This window comes from Rhipicephalus microplus, chromosome 3, assembly GCF_043290135.1.
Source record: "Rhipicephalus microplus isolate Deutch F79 chromosome 3, USDA_Rmic, whole genome shotgun sequence".
In the NCBI taxonomy this organism is placed as follows: domain Eukaryota; kingdom Metazoa; phylum Arthropoda; class Arachnida; order Ixodida; family Ixodidae; genus Rhipicephalus; species Rhipicephalus microplus.
Window position 1 is genome coordinate 259328500 of NC_134702.1, and position 22430 is coordinate 259350929.

Sequence of the window (22430 nt, forward strand, 5' to 3'; positions counted from 1 at the left end):
GCATCTGTACAGTACTTTACTGCTTTTCTAGTTGAAGCTGGAGCTAAGTGTATTCCGTAAACATCCGGACTACCCAGAAAACTGCGCATCCCCTGGTGGAACAGTGAGTGTGTCTCAATGCACGCAAAAAATAAAACGAAGCATGGAGGCTGCTGCGAGTCTCACGAACCGCCGAGAACCTTGTCAATTTTAAAAACATCAAGTTTCAAGGCAGGAGAATGCGTCATATGGCCAGAAGGGAGAGCTGGCAGAAGTTTATATCTAGAATCAACTAATATACACAAGCAGCAAGAGTCTGGAGCTTGGTCAGTAGGGTAGTGGGACGAGAAGCACATTCACTTCTTCTAGTAAACACACAAGGCAACGGTTTGGAAGACAAAGTGAACTCCCTCGATGCACACTTTGAACAGGTCTCCAGCTCATCCCATTACAGTCCAGCATTTCATTGTTACAAAGCAAGAATAGAAAAAAAAAATAGAGTGCAAATCTACAAACAATGATGCATACAATGAACCTTTCAACTTAGCTGAGTTACACGCATGGCTAAATTGCTGTAACAGAACTGCTCCAGGCTTCGACCATATAATATACGAAATGCTGAAACATCTGCCCCCTGAAACCCAAAAATGCCTACTTTCCTTGTATAATGCCGTTCGGTTTTCTTGTGAGTTGCCTTCCACTTGGAAAGAAGCCATCATTATTCTGATTTTTAAACAGGGCAAAGACCCGTCTTCAGCATCAAAGCTACAGGTCCATAGGGTTGACAAGCTGCCTTTGCAAGGTTTTTGAAAAACTGATGAACAGACGACTGATGCACTTCTTCGAAACAAATAGCCTACTTTACCCATACCAGTGCAGGTTTCGAGAAGCTAAATCTACTACTGACCACCTTGTCGGTATCGAGGCAACGATTCGTGATGCTTTCATTCATAAACACTTTTTTCTTTCTGTGTTCCTTGATAAGAAGAAGGTGTATGACACTATGTGGCGCTTTGGCATACTCCAAGATCTGTCACACTTACGTGTGCAGGGTAGAATGTTCGCAATAATCGAAAGCTACCTGTCCAATCGGACATTGCATGTTCGAGTGGGTACTGCTTTGTCCCATACTTTTGTTCAAGAAACAGGAGTTCCACAGGAAGGTGTATTGAGTTGTACACTTTTTAGTCAAATTGAACTCGCGCCCTGCTATCCTACCAAATTTATGTTTTACTTCAGATATTTTGATGATGTACAGGTTGGTTTTAAATCACGTGATCTCTCCTACGCCAGGTCTAATTAGGTTTGAACAAGATATCGCAATGGTCGGACGAAAATGGGCTTAAACTGAACGTACAAACGAGCACTTGCATCCTGTTTTCTAGAAAGAGGGGCCTTCACCATGACCCTGGCATCGACCTGCATGGTCAGCGTCTGCCTGTAAATATTGAGAATAAGTTTTTGGGCACACTATTAGACTCTCAACTGACCTTCATACCACGCATTAAACATATAAAAAATAAGAGTCTAAAAGCCATGAATATTCTGAATGTGTTATCTCCAATTACGTGGGGTAGCGACAAAAAGTGCCTGCTCAACCTTTACAAAAGCCTAAATCGAACTTGTCTAGACAAGGGGATTGTTGTTTATCAATCTGCAACACCAAGTGCTTTGAAGATGCTGGATTCTGGGCACCACTTGGGCATCCGCCTTTTTATGGGTGCTTTTTGCACTAGCCCTGTAGAGAGCCTGTATGTGGAATAGAATGAATGGTTGCTCCATCTACACAGATGTTACGTGTGTTTTGTATACTTTCTAAAAGTTAAGGCAGATAATCAATTTACCTCTTATTTCACAATTAGTGATTTGTCTAATTCTGGCTTGTTCCAGAACTGTCCTTCGTTGAGACTGCCCTACTCGTACCGTGTGAGGAGCCTCACTGAAGAATCAGGTGTGCCACTTCTTGAACACAGTTTGATGGCTCCTGCTGCATATCTGCCGCCGTGGCAGTGGCAGCTTATAGACTGTGATGTCTCTTTTATGGAAGTCACAGAGCATGCGCCGTTTGCACACATTCATACATACTTCCTCGAACTACTGGATAAATAAACATGCCCAGAGTTCTTTACCGATGCCTCAAAGTCTAACACTTCTGTGTCATATGCAGTGGTAGGCCAAACCTTTTCAGAGGCCGGCGTTCTCCATCCTGATACAAAAACTTTCACAGGAGTAGCTTATGCAATACTGGCAACCGTAAAACACACCAAACAGATAAAACTAAAGGCGGTAATATACACAGATTCCCTCAGTGTGGTAAAAGCTCTGAAAACTCCTAAAAAACACAAGAACCTCGTCCTAGTATCACTTTACTCATTTTTACGCACAGTTTATTCATCCCAACAGCATATCGTTGTCTGTTGGGTGCCAGGGCACTGTAAGATAGTACATAAAAAAATTTTAGGGGACAAGCTGGCTGCATCCCCCAACGACATCACTTTCAATGCATCAATACCAATTCCTGCACTTGACTTGAAACCTTGTGTAAAACGAAAGCTCAAGTGCTATTGGCAGAGCATGTGGGACAGATGCACAGACAATGAACTACATGCTATTAAGCCCCCAACTTGATATTTGGCTGCCACTATCAAAATCAGAGCACACAGAAGTCACACTTGGAAGGCTAAGAACAGGACACACAAACTCTACACACTCATATCTTTTGTCTGCCGGGGATCCACCATTGTGTGAAAGATGTGGAGATTTACTTACGGTACTCCACATTCTCGTCCAATACATTGAGGTAGATGCTCTAAGAAAAAAGCACTTTTTACTACCCTACACACAGCAGCTCCCGCTACACTCTGTGATGCTCATCGTTAGGGGCCCAATTTTTTAATTAGAAGCATTTCTTGGCGAACTTCGGTGACTTTGAGCGAATCTATCTGTCTGTCTGTCTGTCTGTCTGTCTGTGTAGCCACCTATGATTTCTAGCTCACCTGGACGTTTCAATTATGGTATCTATACCGAAATTTTTCTATGCCATAACATGACTGTAAGACGAGCATAAGTGACTAGTCGTAACATTTCAATCATGACATATGCATGCCATGAATGTCGTGATTTACTGTTCATGGTGTTGCTGCTCTTGCGGTGGTTTCGTTCACATGACATGTTGCAAAACTGGTGTTGTATGACATGACTGCATGACGAACACAAGCGATAGACCCTAAAATGGAAATATTGACATGTATGTCATGTTACAACATGACTACACACCACACTTATGATACACTCGCGGCAGTTGCACTAGCTTTGCATATACCAAATTCGCTGTTACGAGATGTGAATGAATGACGAAGGTATGTGACTGGTGCAAACATGATAATCATGAGATGCACGTCATGTAACAACATGACTACATGCCACCCTCATGATGCGCTCGCAGTTGTTTCGCTAGCTTCACATATACCAAATATGATATTACATGACGTGAACAGACGACGAAAGTAAATGACACGTCCAAACATGATGACCATGACATACGTTCATGTAAATGATGACTACACGCTACGCTCATAGTGCACTCACGGTCGTTTTGCTAGCTACACATATGCCAATTTTAGTATTACTTGACTTCAGTGGATGACGAAGGCATATGACTGGTGCAAACATGATAATCATGACACGCGTCATGTAACATGACAAAAATCACGCTCATGATGCGCTTGCAGCTGTTTGGCTAGCTCCCATTTATCAAACTTGGTATTTCGTGACGTGAATGGACGACGAAAAAAATGCCAGCCACAAAGATGATAATCAGGACAGGAAAGCCATGTCATAATTACATATGCTCTTAGCACACTTGCGACCGTTTCGCTAGCTGCACATGTACCAAATTTGGTATCACATGACGTGAATAGACGACAATGATATAAGACATGTCCAAACATGATAATCTTGACATGGAAGTCATGTACGGCATAAGTTACTTCCACCTCGTAACGCTGTGCTGATCTTAAGGTGACATATCAACCTTCCTCATTCGTGCTTCGCATATCATCAATTCCCACTATGCAAGGGATCTGCCACTTTTTTTAACTTCAATCACAGTTTACGTTTTTAAGTGATATACATAGTTTTCACTCCATATTCCGAGCTGATCCAAAGCACGACCTCTGTACTGAGGGCACGGGTGCGGTGGCTACATCCCTGCCATGGTTTTATTATCCCGACCTTTCGCCATCCACTCTTATTGCGCATACATCACATCACAGTCATGATTTTAATACTTCTATGTTTTACCTGTGTTAGTAAAGAATTTTAAGGCCTCTATACAGCCACGCACTATGTAATTGTTCACATCTCTTGTCTACTTGAATGGAGCTCTTTGGCCATCCATTAACCTTTGCGCCATAAAACCCCACATTATCATCTTCTACAAATCGTGGAAGACTGCCACAAACAACGGATCCCGAACTTGGGAGCCAAATAGAAAGGTGCGCTGCATCCCTTTGTGCCCAAGCATCTGCCATCACGAAAGACTAAAATGCGATTGTTGCACGCCATAGACCCAGGCCTTGTGACCGCTGCAATCATACTTTCTGGCCACGTGCGCCACGATTAAACCGTGACTTCGGTGCTCGGCTTAAAGCTGTGCACCGCTGCATGCACCGCCGTCATCCGTTAATGATTCTGGCGCACCGCCGTTATTCTTGATTATTGTGATAGCAACTATGTGGGTACATTGGATTTTACCGCTCGCATCGACGTCGATGTTACTCACCGTATATGTATACATATGTATATATGTATATTATAAAAACAAAAGAAAGAAGAATAGTTCAGATATAGACTCCAGCGCGGAAAATTGAGCGTGGGGCCTCTGAGTTGTGAGTGCGAGGTGTTAACCATTGAACCACAAAGAAGCACCTCCCTAAAAGTTCAGATGGCAAGATATTTATACCTACCATTTACTGCTGGTGACGGGCATCTCACGAGAAACTATCGTGTTTTCAGCATTACCGGCAAGATGGCGCAATGTCATTGTCACAACGCGGCGGCGCGCGCTCTCATCTCCCATGCGTGCTTTGCCCCGCGGAATGGGAGTAGAGTGGATGCTAATGCGCGCGCTTATCTCGCGGTGCGGACACTCGTATGTCTTGGCTGGCCTTGAGCTTTCACCGGAATGATTCTGTTGTAGGTACCGGGCGCACAAAGATCACTGCAATCATTGCGCAGTCTCTGTTTGTGAAGAGGGCGTGCTTTTCAGACACAGTGAAGTAACAACAGGGACGCTTATTCGGGTTTATCTGTACCTGTGAGTAGGTTTCGTGCGTCATTTGTGCATGAGAAATGCGGGGCACGTTTCGATCTGCTTGCTATTTTGCGCGTGACCTTATAATTTTGTTGCTATCCCGTTCGTTTCTTTGCCTTTGCGGCAAAACTGTGACTTTCCGTTACCCGAGCGGGGAACCTGGGCATAAAATACATCACTTTACCTTCTCCGCAGCTTTAAGATTTTTGATAGTGACATTTGCGCTGTCTTGACTATTGCCTTGAGCCCGTGTTTGCATGTCCTGTCCATATAAGGCCTTAAAACAACTTCTGATGATACATAACCGAGCGCATCATTTTCTCCTGTTTTTTTTTAAGGGGGGTGGGGTTTCTTTATGAGGCCAGAACTTTGATCCACGTGACATTAAGGCACATACTCTCGAATGGTCCATAGTATAAAAGAAATGTAAGTTGTTATGCTCTGCTCGTATTCCCTCTATCCATTCCCATATTTCTTTCACTGCATAATGAAATGATCCGATTCCACAAGTAACGGCTGTAGAATATCTTGGCATTGTTTAAGTGGACAATTTAAATTGGCAGCAACAAATAGAATAAAACACCTGTAAAGCAGAAAGCGCCCTAGGATTGCTGCGCCGGTTTTGCAATAAGAATTCAGGGATGCACAGGGATACGTTACTTATGATATACAAACTTTACGTACGCCCAATTCTGGAGTTTAGTTGCGTTCTGTTTTCCGGATCAGCTGAATACAAATTGAAACATCTTATATTGCTAGAAAGGCAAGCTCAGCGGCTGTGTCTCGGGCTACCTAGGTGTGTTGCGAATAGCATGCTTTATTTGGAAGCTCGAATCATTTCACTTGGTGCTAGATTTCAACAGCTTACCGTGCAAACATTTTTAAAACTCTACGATGCACCCCTCTCCTGTTCACAGACAGTTTTCATCAAATATCCAGTTTCCTTCTTTAAGCGCCCGTCGTGTCGTCATCAAAGACCCCAAGTCATTTTCGTCGAGTCTTCATTATCAAATCTTCACGTTTCCCTCCAGCATTTAACTCCCCAAGACCTATATGCTCGGTGCCAGTTGACTTAATTTTCGATTACATTTTCCTAAATAATGCCAAGTTACTTCCAAAGCATGTTCTTGAGGGCCTCCTTCAAGACCATCTGAGCCATTTTCTCAATTACATAGTAATTTCGACTGATGCAACGCAAAATCTTCAGAAGGCTAGAGTAGGTATTTTTTGTCATCAGCTTAATTGGTCTTTTGCGCTCCGATTGCCTGACTTCACACCAATGTATCTTCAGAATTTATAACTATTACATTGGCTCTTCGAAAACTAAGTTGTCAGCAATCAAAAGCTATCGTTATTTCGGATGCTTTGTCTGTTTATACACAGCTAACGTCCGCAAAGCAGTCTCCTCAGAATATTTTGGTCTTTTGTACCGCGTAACCTATCACAAGTACGGTTTATTTGGGTCCCTGGGCATGCTGGAATTGCACTAAATGAAATTGCTGACTCGCTCGCTTCAGCATCTTTAAATTTCCTGGTGGTACTAACAGCTCCAGAGTTTCCTTTTATTACTGCCGAACGATTCAAACGCCTGTTAATCTTAAAAATCGACGAAACATTGCTCCTACACTTAGAAAAATTTCGGCACTTGCAATTCACATGGAACACCACAAAATGCCTTTCCCGTCAATGTGAGGCGACCCTCACAAGCTTTCGCTGTAGAGTTCCTCGATTAAATTTTCATCTCCACAAATCAGGATTTCCATTAACTACTCTATGTGTAGTTTGCAATGAACCGGAAACAACAGATCATTTTCTTCTTACATGCCGCCGCTTCGCCTCACTGTGCCGAATAATTCTTGAGAAACCGATTCTTATGCTCGGATTGCCAGTTAATACAACCACCCTTTTATCGTTTGGAACCAGTCAGTCAGGTGCGAGCCGCAGTGCTATTCTGTCAGCGCCATAGAGTTTCCTAAAAAAAAACTGACCATAGAGTTTTCTAAAAGAAAACTTTATGGTCAGCGCTACGTAAATTCATTCAGGCAACCGGAAGGATACGCTACTAGTGGTACTGCCAGAGCATATGGCCAGATATATCCAATTCTTTGTCCTTCTTCTTCGTTCTTGCCAATTTGTTTTATATATTCTGGTTTACCGAATTCTTCTGCACTTTTTTACGTTTTTCAAAGGAACATTATTGTTACTATTATCTAATTTCTCTCTTTTTAGCAAGCGTTGTATAAAAAATTTCCATTATAAGGTACAGTGTGACCAATCCCCCTTGTGGGTATATGAGCCAAGATCTTCTAGGCGACAAGACAAGTTGTTAATTGTCTCCAACCTTGCTTTCTCATACATTCCCTATTGCTCCTACTGATCTTGCATGATTATCGCGTGCGATGAACTTGTAATATCGCGTCATTTTGTGAGTTTCTGATCGCGTAAGCGGAAATGACAAGAGTGTAGGCGACAAGATCGAAATCGTGATAGGCTCTACGTTTAGTGCCCACGTTGCACGCGTGCTTATTGAAGACAAAAGTGTCGTAGAGATATAGCCTGTAAGAATTGTGGTGAAAAACTTTAGTGAAGTATAGTGGATAATGCAACCAAACAAAGAGGAAGCAGATTATTTCATTCTCTCAATGAACAAATTCTTTACAGCGATGACGATGCAACTTTCCAGAAAAAGGCCAGCCCAATTTGACAATTTTTGTAATTTTTTTATTGCGAGAAAAATTATATGGAGACTCGGTAGAGGCTTTCAGAATCGCTGTCATGTGCCATATAAAGTACAAATTAATAAATTTTGTGTGCACAGCGCATTGTATGCTTCACTCAAGAGTAAAATCTCGCGAGTGCTAGCGAGCAACATCTTCTAAGCATCTATGTGGACCAAGCTAGCTGCTTATTTTCATCACACTGAAAGCACATGCGATTAATCAGTCTGAGTGCGACGCTTGCCCCCAATTGCTGTTGAACCAGAAAGGGAGCCAGCCCTGTTTGTCTTTTGCTGGACGAAGGAGTATGAAGAGACGTTGAGGTAGGAGGCTGCTTGGCTCGATCCGCAACTGTGAGCTTTGAATATAAGGGTATGGTTGCGAGTGGGGGTACCTCCGCTAGCTGTTTCAGCATGCATTAGCAACGCTTTGTGTCACGTTCTACGCGCTATGATATTGCTGCACGACATTGCTCTTTTCTCAGAAGGGGTCGTATTTACTCTCACCAGTGTTTTACATTTCCACGAGATTGGATTAAAAAGAGTTAGCTGCAGCCTTAGTTCACTGCCGCGCTGCGTGCTACTCTCACACAGCGTAAAATGTGAAGCCATTAAAAAGTTTTCTGACCATACAGCTATTGAAGTTGCCTCGAACTGAACGTATTTGTTCAAAGACCTGATATCAAAAGTTTGGAACTGTTTAAAAGTTGATGATACTTCCGTATATACTGGCCACATTAGCCTCACCTCACCTTTTGGGGCATTTGAATGTCGTGGCAATTTTTGCAATTTGAAAGCTCTGTTTTTTAATGTCTGTGACTTTCTTCGTGAAGGCCTATCAAACTATGTGCCTCAAAAATATATTAAATGGAACCCAAAACACCCATGGTACAATTCAATCATAATGCGTCTCACTCATCGCATATAGAGTGCCCACATAAGAATCGTCTTTTGAAGTTCGATCATAATGCTTCATTTAATGCCTTGGAAAGTAAATTAGAAGCTAAAATGAAAGAGGCTAAGAGATAATGCTTTAGAAATGCCTTTGGCTACATTTCTGAAAAAAAAAAATTCATCCAGATTTCAGAGATTGGTTAGTCCTGCATTGTTTATGCCTTGATCGCTTATTTTGATGAAGATCATCATCATCATCAGCCTGACTACGTCCACTGCAGGACAAAGGCCTCTCCCATGTTCCGCCATTTGTGGATGATCAATCCTCCACAAATCCTGAAGCTACAGCAAATGCCATGGATAATAATTCAAATACGTTTTATCTACTGATAATGGCATCACTCCTTCATTTTCCACGCGAAACAATCTACCTGCTCTTTTTAACTTGAACTAAGCTTTTCTGGGGCACATAAACTTATATGAAATCTTCAGGTTACGAAACTACCTGGCCCAGACGCTATTCCAAATATATTTCTAAAGTAGTACTTAGAATGATGCACTATCATACTGCAATATTTAAAAAATCAATGATATGTGCAACAGTTTGCGGTTGTGCAAATTAGCAAACGTCGTGCAGTATTTAGGCCCGGAAACAAAGAAATTATTTCAAATTATAGGCTAATGTCCTCGCTCTCAGAACTTTTCGAGCATATCATTAACAAATGCATTGTAGAATACTTAAAGGCTCACAATATACTTTCCTGATCACAGCACCGCTTTCGTGCTTGCTATGCTACTGTTACACAGTTGCTTGAATTTAAGCACGACATTGATTCTTCAATAGTGAAACCACAGCAGAACAGTCCAGCAGCCGTTTAGTAATCTTAATATACGTCAGTATTCCCTTTTTCCACATGCTATATCACAATGAAAAAAATTACCTGAAGAAGTTGCAAACGCTAATACAGCTGAATCATTTGTTCAGTTTTTAAATAACCCTTCGTTTGATATGTAAAGTTCTGTTTATGCTGAACAGTTTTGTGGCAATTGATTCTCGCATTCACTTTTTTATACATATTGTTTATCTCGATCATGTGTTGAATTATAGTACAAGCTCATTGTATCACTTACAATGTTGTGTGTTTGTTATTATAAAGCATTTTCTTCTGCTTGGTCATTGTGGTTTACTACCTAACCTGTCGATAGTTGTAAGCTTTATTGTTGGTACTGTTTTTATTGATATTCCCACTCCTGCTTGGGTCCGAGTAGGGCCTGCAGTATTTGTAAATAAACAAATAAAAATTAAAAAATATGGGGCAGCGTTAGGACAAACACAAGAACGAGAAAAGACAGGAGATGTGCTGCTCTAACAATTTTTTTTCGAAAAAACGTGCCACTTATATCATTCAAATTCTCCAAGCATCACTTCTTAGCATCATTCGAATCTCCAAGCAACAATTTGTTTTCGGAAAGAAGTCGGCGAGAGGTATGTTACCGACTGCGAAGTGGTTGACCCGATCTTGGTAACGAACGTAGGGCAGGTGTTGGGGATTGACATTGGCCTCATGACGACTGATGTCGGAACACAACGTAGGCCTGACCACGTTCGCCGAAGAGGCACGAGCGTGTACCGCACGCGGGTTGACCATGGCCCGACCTTACATACGTGTCGATTTACCGCCGGCTGCAGGTGGCTCGTCGATGTTCCTTGCTCTGCTTTTCTTTATTTTTGGTATTTTGTGCACATGACATTGGCTCAGTGCACATGTAAGACTAAATTAAGCACCTCCAAAGTATGCACTTGTTAGCTTGTTAGTACGTAACACGCAATAAAAGCAAGACGAACCTAAGCTTTCTCACTTTATATGTTTATTCTGCAGTTATATAAATGCACTATGTTTTCATGCAGCAATTTTCTCATAGAACGATTTGCAGGAGGCCTTGTGCAACCCAACTATACAGTCGATGGAGTGGTATTCCTGCTACATCAGTTCTCCCTTTGGGTCAATTTTTGTGCTCTTGGCATGAAAAGGATAGTTTTCTATACCTAGAGGTATAGTTGTCTACACCGAAAAGGCCAGTTTTCTCTCATGACAAAATTCGCTTTGATCTGCGCAACTGATGTGTCAATCAGGTAGACTCTTCTAGTTGACGGATAAGAATGGTTCAGGTGAACGGCTCACGTATCAGCCATCGTTGATGGTTTACGTGTAAATACACGCCTTTCGTGTTTTTGTTCATTTGTATTAAAAGAGCATGATAAATATTGCTATTTTTTCCTTTATAAAGCACTGCAACAAGGACTGAAACAAGGACTGCAAAAAGTGTGGATAGCGAAATGCACTTGTCTCGTTGTAGTGAAAGGAAGTCTGGCAAGATGCATGCTTGGTTGCTAAAGTCCTACGAAATATTTTCACGTTATATCAGGTCACAAATGGGTGGTGAATGCCGACTGAAAAATATCTGCCTGGCCCATTTTGAAAGTAAGATGGGTTGTCCTTAATATATTTGTTGTACTCTTTGTTTTTCAGCAACATATTACGAAGAAACTGTGTGCTCCGAGGCTTCAAGCACGTTCAGAATCTCAACGCATTGACATAATTATTGTGTGTGCATAGTTTTTTTATTTGTGTATATACCCACAAACTTGTTTTGCCGAATTGTGCGAGTAGAGCTTATAAACGCATGCGACTGTGCAACTAGTCATGTAAATAGTCTGCCTTTCTCTAAGTATTAATCATTATGTTTGTTCTTTCCAGCTATTCCCAGCAACAGAATGATACAAGCCTCACATCTCGGTGGTAAAACGTCGCACACCGAATACGTATTCACGGCCAAGAGCACGAAAATTGACTGAAAGAGAGAACTGATCTAGCAGGAATACCACTCCATCGACTGTATAGTTGGGTTGCATGAAAACATTGTACATATATACAACTGCAGAATAAACATATAAAGTGAGGAAGCTTACGTTTGCCTTTGTTTTATTCTGTGTTACGTATTCACACGCTAACAAGATCAGACTTTAGAGGCATTTAGTTTCGTCTTACATGTGCACTGAGGCAGTGTCATGCGCACCAAATGCAAAAAAGAAAGAAAAACAGAGGAAGGAACGTTGGCAACCGACCTGCAGCCGTCGGTAAATCGACGCTTATGTAAAGTCGGGCCATGATCAAACCCAGTGTGGCACGCACTCGGGCTCGTCGGCCAACGAGGTTGGGCCTACGTTGTGTGCCGACGCCGCCAGCGTGAAGCCAATGTCAATCCCCAAGACCGGCCCTACGTTGGTGGCCAAGGTCGGACCAACCACTTCGCAGTCAGTCACAGACCTCTTGCCGACCTCTTGCGGAGACAAATTGTTGCTTGGGATTAAACCCTTGGCAGTGGGACGCGTCTGCCTCTAGGAACATGGCAAAGTTAATGCTGCTCAATGCATGCGCGTCACTTTGTATAGCAGTGCTTCAGCAAGTCCTCGGAAAGAAATAGCGTTGTCTCCTTCCTAACGCTGCGATATCAGTCAAAAACAAAAAAGTAGGCAAATAATCGAAAGGCCTGACGCATGCACCGCACATATTGGTACCAGCGACTCCGTGGCAGCGTTTTTTTTTCATCCTTTTAGGTATTTAGGTGTCATTAGACAGATTTAGTCACGCGTCAGCAGCAGCAGGACACAGCCTGCTAGCCATTTGCAATGATGGTGGTAGTGGTTAGAAGAAGAAAGCGCCTAATTTCTGCAGCCGGCCCACGATATACAAGAAAAGCTAAAAAAGTTCTAGTAAATGTCCAAAAAGAATAGTCCAAAAGTATATAAAAAGTCTTCTTGAGATGTTATTTAAACCTAAGCAGCTTGAAAACCTCCTGTAGCTGTGCTAAAACCACGTTATTGTACGGCTAGAAAACTTCTAGCAAGAGGTCTAAAAAACATCTTTCTACATTTTTGAAAGAACCTTTGTAAACGTTTCCTATACTTATATTATTAGAAGCCTAGTAAATTGCTTGCCAAGATTCTAAAAAGACTTTTGCTAGATCTTTCAACACCTTTTTTAGACATTTATTTTTCATGCAAACCAGCTTGTTCAGCGTTTCCCATGGTTAATTTGCTGTACCACGCCAGCGTTTTACAATCGGTGCATTTAGTTGTTCACTGTCGAAAGCGAAAAGTAGAACGGTAACATAATTAGGCATCAAATTATTTATGGCACTATTCTAATCAGCGAAATTAGTGCCATAATTATTGAAAGAATTAGTGACTGCCATCTATCAGGACGATAATCTGTTTTGCTTGAAGACAACAGGGGCTTTTTACCGTCAACTCATTATTGTTTCTGGTGTTGCCTGGAATGCATTATACTGCACATATAAATGTAAATGCAAAATTTCAACAAATCTTGTTGTATACCTGTAACCTTTATTATACATAACAATGACTGTACGCTTTGTCCCAAAATTTGCATGCTTTTTAGTAACTATAATTATACAAAGCAATTGAGGGGCTGGCCAGATACTTGGTCCCGAAACCTGCACACATAAAAAAGGCACAAACTGTTCTCTTCGAGCAGACTTCTATCAGTGCAACGAAATTTAGAAGGCTAGCTTAGCAAACACATTGGCCCAGTAGCAAATATATAAAGGTAGAAAATTTGCTACAGACAAAAAGCAGCAGTCGAACAATTGATTTTTTTCTCATCCAGTCCGCCTAAATTTAGGTATGTTAGAACCATGAATAGTTGAAATTATTGGGTTTCACCACAAATGTGTGTTTGACAACCGAATTGCGATTTTAGCAACACCCCATATTCTAATTCCATCCCAAAATACTCGCACAAAGACACAGTGAAGTTAAAAACGCTAGAGTATTCCAGAATGCCTTCTGTCAGTCATCATTACCAATGTTAAACATGGTTAGGTATCACTAATATATCACTAAATGGTTAGGTATTGGCAAAGTTAGGTATGATTAAGTATGACAATAGAAAATCACTTGATTGCACTTATGGCTATATATTTGAGAATACAATGAAATAAGGTTACAAGAACAATAATACAAAATATTCAGTCAATATTACAGTGAAAATAAAACCATTCATCTGCTCCAGCCTAATTGTAATGCAAAAAGTTCAATTTTAAGGGAACTACAGATTACACATAAATTAAACTTGACATAAAACCTTAAAAAGCAGCACTGACCCATTCAGAGACGTGCTTTGTGCTTGTATAAAATTCAGCCTTAAGAACAGAAAACTGCTTTTGCATATGAGTTATTTGTCCAGGGGAACACAAAGTAAGGCAATAATGCTGTCAGCTGCCCAATCAACTAAGAATATTGAAATTTTGGTGCCTGCAATAAGTGGGTATGTTTGCATAGAACAGTTTGTGGCAGTCATTTTTCTAGACACTCCCACTTGGAAAAATTCTTCTAGCATGTCTATGCTCCAAGATATTCAACTCGGAAGTTTATTGTGCTTTCCATGATTACGCATGCAAGGCAGCGATGATAACCAAAACATTACTCCCTGGTGAGACAAGCAGTCACTGCTTGCTATTCCAGCCGGTAGTAAAAGGCAACCAATATAATGCTTGTCTATGGCTGCAATCCATGATCAGATTATATGCCGCACCTCAGGGAGTAGTAGCTGTGTGCTAGTGCTCACTGTCCTGCATGCATAACGATACAAGCCACAACTATACTTTCCAGCGGGATATCTGAGCACAGGCATGCCAGAATGTGACTGGCTAAAATATTTAATACGTGCATGGCCGCCTTCTGCAGTCGCTAATAAAATCATTATTGAATCTTATTCAAGGGCAAGGCTGACAGTGATAATTATTGCACACATTGTGTTCCCCTGAACACTTAGCTATCTGCAAAGGTGGCTTTTACACACACAACTTACAGCACTGACTTTTTTAAAGAAAAGCAAAAGCCTTAATGTTGAACATCCTGAACATGCGAACTACTTCAATACAGCAGCCAGGTGGCTCAGGGAAGTTCCCTTTCCATAGGAAACAAGCCATGCGCAGCTGCCATACATTCAGTAGCCAACTTTTCCACGAGCCATCATTGACGACAGGCTTGTCTGGAATTCTTTCACACTCAGTTCTTATGACATGCATGCATAGGCTGCAATGGAAACAACAAAAAAAAAACAATTTAGTGACTTGTGTCTCTTAGAAAAACTAAATTTGTCATTATATTTTAAATGATTTGGAACAATGTGTCTTAAAACAAGCAGGGCGTACACAAAGTAGAGATGTTACAAGCAAAACTTTCTTGATGCTTTAGGCGAACACAGTTGCAACCTTATGAAAGAAAATGCAATTTACACATTGCAGATGTGTCGAAACCATGCTTTAATTGCGCTCGTGCATAGTGCTTTGAAAGCCAATTCAATGACACCTAGACACATACATGATGGTATGCACTTTCATCAAATATCCATTGCAGGTAACCTATATCATTCAACATGAATTTAATTTCAAATACAACTAATGTAGCTTTTTTCAGGCTGCTCACACTGGGACAATTATGTCTATGTCTTAAATTGGTGTCAATAAATTACTATTGTGTGCTGCCAAATTATGGTCATCAGTTTCAATAATTCTGGTTGGCTAAAATGGCAGTACCCCTCACTCAAGCACCACAGGCTGTCAATGCAAAAAAAAAAACATGAGGCACCCATCTTTAACCACACACCATCCCAATAAAGCATGCAAGCTTCTGCAACAATCTCCGGGAACCAGAATCTTGGAAGATATTGACCGCGATTTAGTAATAAGATCTGATGAAACTGATTTCCGAGTTTGTAATTTCCATCAGTGCCAATAGCTTGAAAACTTGCAGTCTATATTTATTGTTCTCAAATAAAGGCGGTGTCCAATTCTGCATTTTAACAGCAATACGTGCATGACTTATGCATGCTTATTATGATTTGTAACATTATCGCGAGTTTTGAGTGATAAATAAAATATTATTTCTGCACAGACCACAGATTCCATCAACATCTGTGGCGCATAACAGCAATACGTGCATGACTTATGCATACTTACCATGATTTATAACTTTATCGCGAGTTTTGAGTGATAAATAAAATATTATTTTTGCACAGACCACAGATTCCATCAACATCTGTGGCGCATGCTTAGAAAGTTTACTTTATCCAATATACTGTTAAGCTTGTCATTAATCAGAAAATTTCATTGGAGGTGGCGCTATAAACTATTCTTAATGTTCATACACGTAAGAGTGTTTAGCAAAGTTTCGACACCAAGGTTGGGCGAGGTGCATAAAAGATTTAATAAACCAAATCAAAATACAAGCATAGCGGAAACAAGCAGAGTAAAATCGGTGGTGCTCGAACGCGTGGATTACGACTGTATTAGTGCTCGCACAGTAAGGTACAACAATTTGACCACATTTAGCCATGAAACATTCGTTCGAAAATACAGTTCAGGATAAACGAATGGCTTAAAATGCACGGATTCAGGCCGCATGAGGCAACCTATGTTGCTGGTGTATACTGAAAGTTAGAAATTTGCTAAACTACCTGCATGAACACTTAAGTGTAGGTGCAACCTTTGTAAGCCCTACCTAGGACGACGCAACACGCTGCACACGAACACGCATCAACTCGAGTACCACGGTAGTTTATAAAGACGCATGCCGGCGCGGATGCACACACCGGCATACATTCGGCCATTCGCAAGGAAAAAATTGAGAGACGCCAAAGAGAACCTTGCCAGAACTACTCTGATAGTTGTCATAACGCATAAATACTGTAGCTGTTTAAAATGGAACATACAGCAGAGGAAACTGCCTTAGACACGTCTACTTCAACAGCGCACAATATAAACAAGCATCAACGCCTACAGCTAACAAACGCCCCAGAATTAATAAACGAAAATAGTGGTCGCTAGCGAGCAGGGCCCCCTTCTAACATCACTGCCTACAGAGGCGGACAGCCGCCACAACTCTGCTCGAATCTGCCGCCGAATTCCCGCTTGCATGCTTCACACTCCACACACACACAAAAAAAACTTGTCTGCGCTTAACTTCGCACACCTTCACACACCACTACTGAAGTACTACAGAAAAGCTGGGCCCCCATGTTAACAAAAGCTCACTTATCGCGCACATGGTAGAAAACATGGTGACAAAGCGCCGACAGCAGCAGTGTGGTACTTACCTGGCGAGTGCTCCGCGATACGAACCCACACGTTTTCGCTTGAGTATAGCGCATCTTCGTAATCAGCAGCACTGGCAGAACACAAAACACGAACACAAAGCGCAAGCACACTTTTAAGACACAAGAGAAACCGACTCAAACCCGCTTCTTCAAGAGGCGACTGAGCGGCCGATAAGCACGTCCCAGTGGTGGTAACTTTTGGGGGGCCTAAGTCGCCAGAACGCTTCCTAAAAGTCGTCAATTTCAGCCAAAAGTCGCTAAGTGATGATGATGATGACGTTTTTCCTGAGTTTTTAGTTTTCGACTGGATAAAGCACGTTAAGGGATTATTTTTAAACAATGATTTAAATAAATTTCTGCTGTGGTGAATAAAGTGAACAGTCAAAATAAAATAATCATTTCTAGTGTCGGACTGCGCTGTTCAGTTTTGGTCTGGACAAGCAACTCTGGGTCTGCCGGGAGACGTGGATTGCGCGGAATAAACTTCTAGGTCTGAACCACAGATCGGAACATGGAGGAAGGAAAGACAGGAGGGAGCGTTGCGCAACTCGATTGAAGCCCACCAAGTCGGCCCAACAAGTGACCAAAACGTCAGCGCTCGCGGTAGGTTTTAGTTCTCTCGGCGCTGTTCCGTCTTTGAAACACCTCCGTGAGCCGGCCAGTCTGCGCCGAACCAGTTCATTTCGATTAAAAGCTACCGGGCGCCGTATTTCGAGGTATCGGCAAGTCTCGTTTATTGCGTGATCTCACGGCAAAAGGGCCGACTTTGTTGGCTTCAAAACGGGTTGGCTTGCCAAGGCTGGGTGCGTGACGTCATGCTCCCTCCTGTTATTTCCTTCCCCCATGATCTAGCCACCATACCCATGGGTCGGAACCCAGCGCAGCACTCTGCCGGAAATTAAGTTTTCTCTCTCTCTCTCTCCGCGAAGCAGGGGAACGCGTGGTGTGCATAAATTTTGTGCATGCACGCCACGCACGCTTTTTCTGCCTCATGAAGGTACTGCAATTCCACCAAAGAGCCCATACTTCGTCAATTAGCTTTCAACAATAACCTACTGCGTGCACAGCTGCTATCTAACGTTTGATGTAATATGTTACTACAATGCTAGGAACGAGTGAAACCTAAAATTATTTTATTGGACACATTGCACTCAAGAAGATCGTTTGACCAAGTATCGTCTCGTAGGGAAGAAGCATGAAGAACAAGCAAATTGAAACAGTGCCGGCCAAGATGACAAGATTTAAAACATCTGAAATGTTTTAAATATTTTCATTTTGGCCGGCGCTCTTTCATTTCGATCGTTCTTCACATTTCACTCAAGTCACTAAAGTCTATATGTCAAGCAATAGTTCCACCTCACCAGTCCACACCTCCTCGTCTGCAGACTCTCCACTGCTTTGCGCACGTGCACTACTTCTTGGCGCGAACGCTGAGGAGTACGCTTGCATGGTTCCAACTTTTCTTGTCACTGTGTCAGGCAGGTCATAGGTGTGGCAGCACTTTCCAAGACGGCGAAGTCCGCTACGAACACTTAAGACCGCATTTGTGCTGGCAGTGCTGAGAGAATTTCTGAGTTTTGTCTTAACCACGCTTAGTTGGCTAAAAACTCTTTCCACTTCTGCGTTTGAGTGCGGCAAGGAGAGCACATCAACTGCGAGCTGCGCGACCTCGTGAAACGGGTTCGAGCCAGCTGCATCACGGTACGCAGTGGCCTCGGACCAAAATGCAATGGTGTCGGTGGTGTTGGCCCAGCCCACCAGGGTCAGCTTCTTCCACTGCGCGTTCACGAGATCTATCTCGTTTGGTTGAACACCGAAATGTTCCGCCAGCTCCGTGATAGGCTCCTTGAGTACTCGCAAGCATGCTCCCACAGACAGCCGTGCCATGCCCTGCAATATCTTGAAGTTCGATGGCAGACGTTGCCGGAGCTCATTTGACAGCTTTACTGTGAAATTAACGCATCGCTGGCGCACAAAGTCAACTTCAGGACCAGCTGGTAGCGTGCTCGCCAGTTTCTCGAACTCGTATCCCAGGTATGGCTTGGGGTCCAGGTGACCATCGATAGGCTGGCGCAGCGGATCTATCTTCGCCGTTGGAATGAGCACTTTGCTGCAAACCATCTTAATTAGGAGCGTGAGGTCTTCAAGAAGCTTTGCGGGATCCGCGTCGTTCCTCTCGTAGGCCTTGTTTGTACGCTGAACTTCTCGTAGCATTGGTCGAAGGTAGAGTAGATAAAGCTTATTCAGCGGATCAGAGTACATCTGATACAGGAGCTCTGCGGTGTAGCATCCTTCCGTTGATCTGGCTTGTTCGAAATGTTTCAGCAACATGTCCCATTGATCGAGGACTCTGACGACCGCTGGCTCCAACGATATCCATCTGGTATCGCACACCCTTGGAATTGATAGTGGTTCTTCCCCATCGCAGAGGCTACGGTAAAGTTGACTGTACGCGGCTTTACGCTTTGAAGAATGGGAAAACCACATGTGGGTTTCGCGCACCAAGAAGTCCACATTCCTGGGAAGCGTTCCCTGAACAGCGTGGGAAAGTGCGAGTTGCAAAGAATGGCAAATACACCTTACCATTATCAAGTTCGGGAGTTGCCACTCACGCTTAATTGTCTCGAAAATACCGTTGTTGACACCCGTATTCACCGAGGCGTTGTCAACTCCAATGCCGAGGAGACGCTTCTTGTCAAGTCCCATACGCGTGAGGAGGTTTTCCAATGCCCTGACGATTGTCACAGCTGTGCCATCGTCCAATTCGATAAGCGCAAGAAACGTCGTCACAATGCTCTTCCGAGCAGCACTGAAGTATCGCACCACCACACCCAGTAACTTAGTGATCGAAATATCTGTACCCTCGTCGATTATCAGGCTGTATTTTGAGTCACCGATGTCAGCCACCAAGAGATCCACGAAATGCGGAGATAACACATTCACTATGATCTTCGTGCATTTGCGCCGGTGCATGCGCATGCCTGCTGCACTTTTGCTGTCCATGAACTGTTTCTTGCAGAGTTCTGTCAGGTGGTCAGCGGTGAGGAATGCAGTGTGCTCGCATATAAACAGACAAAGAGCTGCTTCACTTCTGCCGCAGGAAGACTCAGTTGCGGCTGAATACTGCAGTTTCTTCTGCCGAGAAGAACTGGAGTATGGTTCAGATGACTTCTTGTGCTTGGTGGTGGCGGCATGCTTCTTGATATCGCACAGCTTCGCGTAGAATTCGCTCATGCAGTAGGCGCATGATGCTTTTGTTCTTTCGCTCTCCACAGGACGTAGCCAGCCTTTAAACTCGGGCAGTGATTCCCAACTTTTTCGATAATGCTGCTCATACTTTGGAGGCATGATTAAGCTAGAGCGAGCGAGTCGGCACGCTACACCTAGTCCTTGAGTGTACTGGAAATAGAGATGTGTCGCTCAGGAGTGAACGAAATCTTTTGAGCGGCTGTTTTTTCTACAGAACGAGTGATCTGCGGCTCAGTGAGCCATGGTGAAGCAACGCTACCACGTGTTGTAGGTTGAACCGGTTGAACCACTTCGTTTGAGTTCGTGTTCTCTGAAGGGGTACGCTGGGTAGACCCCCGCAGAATCGGCCATGAACATGCCCGGATTTCAGAACCCGAGGAGCGAGAGGGATGGTGTGAGAGATAGGCTTGCCGATGCTCGCGGAAGCACGTGGCGCACAAGTGCGCATTCAGAACTTTTAGCATGGGTATGGTGGCTAGCCACCATAGCATGGGTGTGCATTAGCGAGGGGGGGGGGGGGAGACATCCAGGCTCCAGCAGTGACGAGCGCAGGCATCGTTTCTTTCGAGCTGCCTGCATAGACAAGGTATTCGAAATTCCAGGAGGAAGGGGCAAAGGCCAGCTTTCCTGTAGCTTCCTCTCCATCCTTGTATTTTCAACGAAGCGAAAAAAAGCGCTTGGTCCGTCTCTTTCACTGTCCGGTGTTCCGCGCAGTTTTTTTTTTTCGCTTCGTCGATCATGTACCAACCAGCCCAAAACAGCCAGGTGGCCACATTGCACGCACGCTAAAGATCGCAGCGGCTCAAGAAGCTCGATCCTGTGTGCCCTGGCCTCATTTTTGAAGCTCGTTCCGAGCATTCCCCAGTTCTCATTAGTTTCCTAATATTCTATGTCTGTTTTAAAGGACCCCTGACACAAAATTTGGAAGCTTGGTGTGCTTGCGACGTTTGAGACTCTTGCATGCACTTCTTAACGATTATTAGGGGTGAGTGCTGCCTGTAAAATATTTCAACTTGGTTTTAAAGCGAAGGTGTGTGCTCATCCGAGTATTCCGGTAAAATCGACATTTTTTGTGGTTTTACGTAGACAAAGGCTCCCCTTGCGTGGTTGCAGAGGTCAAGCAAGTATTGTGGGCATCGGAGATTCCGAGAACGTTTTCGGGGTGAGTACAATTCGCCGACTGGCTCCCGGCGAGGACTATTGTTCGTCACCCCTCTCGCTCTGTTGTCGGGCTGCTCTAAGGTGGTTTTCGCTGCTTACGCCAGGAATGCTCTTCTTTTTCCTGAGGGGAACACGCTCAACGCACCCACATCGTTCTATTCTTCCCCACTCTCGGGTCACCCTATTTGGAAACCGCACGTTCAGCGTCACCGAAGCTTGAGCGCATGTAGTCTCAGGCACTGCCCCGCTGTGCGGCGCTAGTTTCTTATGGTATCTAGGCGGGCGTTTTGAACTGAAACAAAATCGTCCTCAATTAACGATGCTAGCATCAATTATACGATGCGTTAGAACATTTACGATTGAATTTTGGCATTACTAGACGCAAAGCTACGGATTACTGTAAAAAAATGTCGAAAACAAAACTTTTCCTGTCAGTAGTCCTTTAAACATTCAATTTCAACTTTTCAAAGTCTCCAAAAAAGTCGCTAAGACTCCAAAGTGATAAAATTGTCGCTAGCACGACTGAAAAGGCGCTAAATTTAGCGACTTTCTCGCTAAGTTACCACCACTGGCACGTCCAGACAAGTATCTAGCCGCGCAGGCGCACACCGCATTTGCGCACATGGCATTTACGCCTTTCGGGAAAACGTAAAAGCTGGTCCCGGCCGTGGCATACGTGTTCAGGCAGCCCACGGCCACGCATTTCGTTGGCATCGTGCCCCAACCTTCACTTTCTGAATAAGCTGCTCGCGGTCGGGCGTAGCGCATAAAAGAGATTTCGCGGCACGGTCGCATGATGGTATGCTGCGCTCACGTTCACCCACGAGGAGCGGCGGGCTGTTACCTACGTCATGTCTGGTTGTGTCCGAGTTGCCTGGGCACACCGCTAGAGCTTCACGTCGTCTGCTAGCTGGCAATTAGAGCACCGATTATC

At 43.4% G+C, this 22430-nt stretch overlaps 2 protein-coding genes across 7 annotated transcripts in view; one reads left to right on the plus strand and one right to left on the minus strand.

Moving 5' to 3' along the window:
• LOC119178128 (uncharacterized) overlaps window positions 1–11857 on the plus strand; it is a 435306-nt gene extending 423449 nt beyond the window's left edge. Inside the window, exon 15 of one of the 4 annotated variants that reach the window (XM_075890939.1) lies at window positions 11663–11857. In XM_075890939.1, the coding sequence (XP_075747054.1) occupies window positions 11663–11760 (98 nt within the window). In that variant the 3' untranslated portion in view covers window positions 11761–11857. Of the gene's footprint in view, window positions 1–1869; window positions 2366–11662 lie in introns of those variants that run through there. The other 3 variants (XM_075890937.1, XM_075890941.1, XM_075890940.1) reach the window with 3 other exon arrangements.
• A 1434-nt stretch (window positions 11858–13291) lies between these two features.
• On the minus strand, window positions 13292–22062 carry LOC119159830 (uncharacterized). 3 transcript variants are annotated; one of them, XM_075890951.1, is made up of 3 exons: window positions 17087–22062; window positions 14798–15024; window positions 13292–13421 (listed from the first exon to the last, which is right to left on the minus strand). In XM_075890951.1, exon 1 carries the CDS (start codon window positions 20432–20434, stop codon window positions 18419–18421), a length of 2016 nt encoding a protein of 671 aa, XP_075747066.1. In that variant the 5' UTR covers window positions 20435–22062; the 3' UTR covers window positions 13292–13421; window positions 14798–15024; window positions 17087–18418. The 3 variants fall into 3 exon arrangements, with proteins under 3 accessions (XP_075747066.1, XP_075747065.1, XP_075747064.1); XM_075890950.1 differs by lacking the exon at window positions 14798–15024 and having other exon boundaries at window positions 13292–14558; XM_075890949.1 differs by having other exon boundaries at window positions 13292–15024.
• Window positions 22063–22430: the final 368 nt, after the last annotated feature.

What these genes read in the sequence shown, in the direction of transcription:
- LOC119159830 (XM_075890950.1), bottom strand. Translation starts at nt 20,434, where the DNA reads ATGCCTCCAAAGTATGAGCAGCATTATCGAAAAAGTTGGGAATCACTG.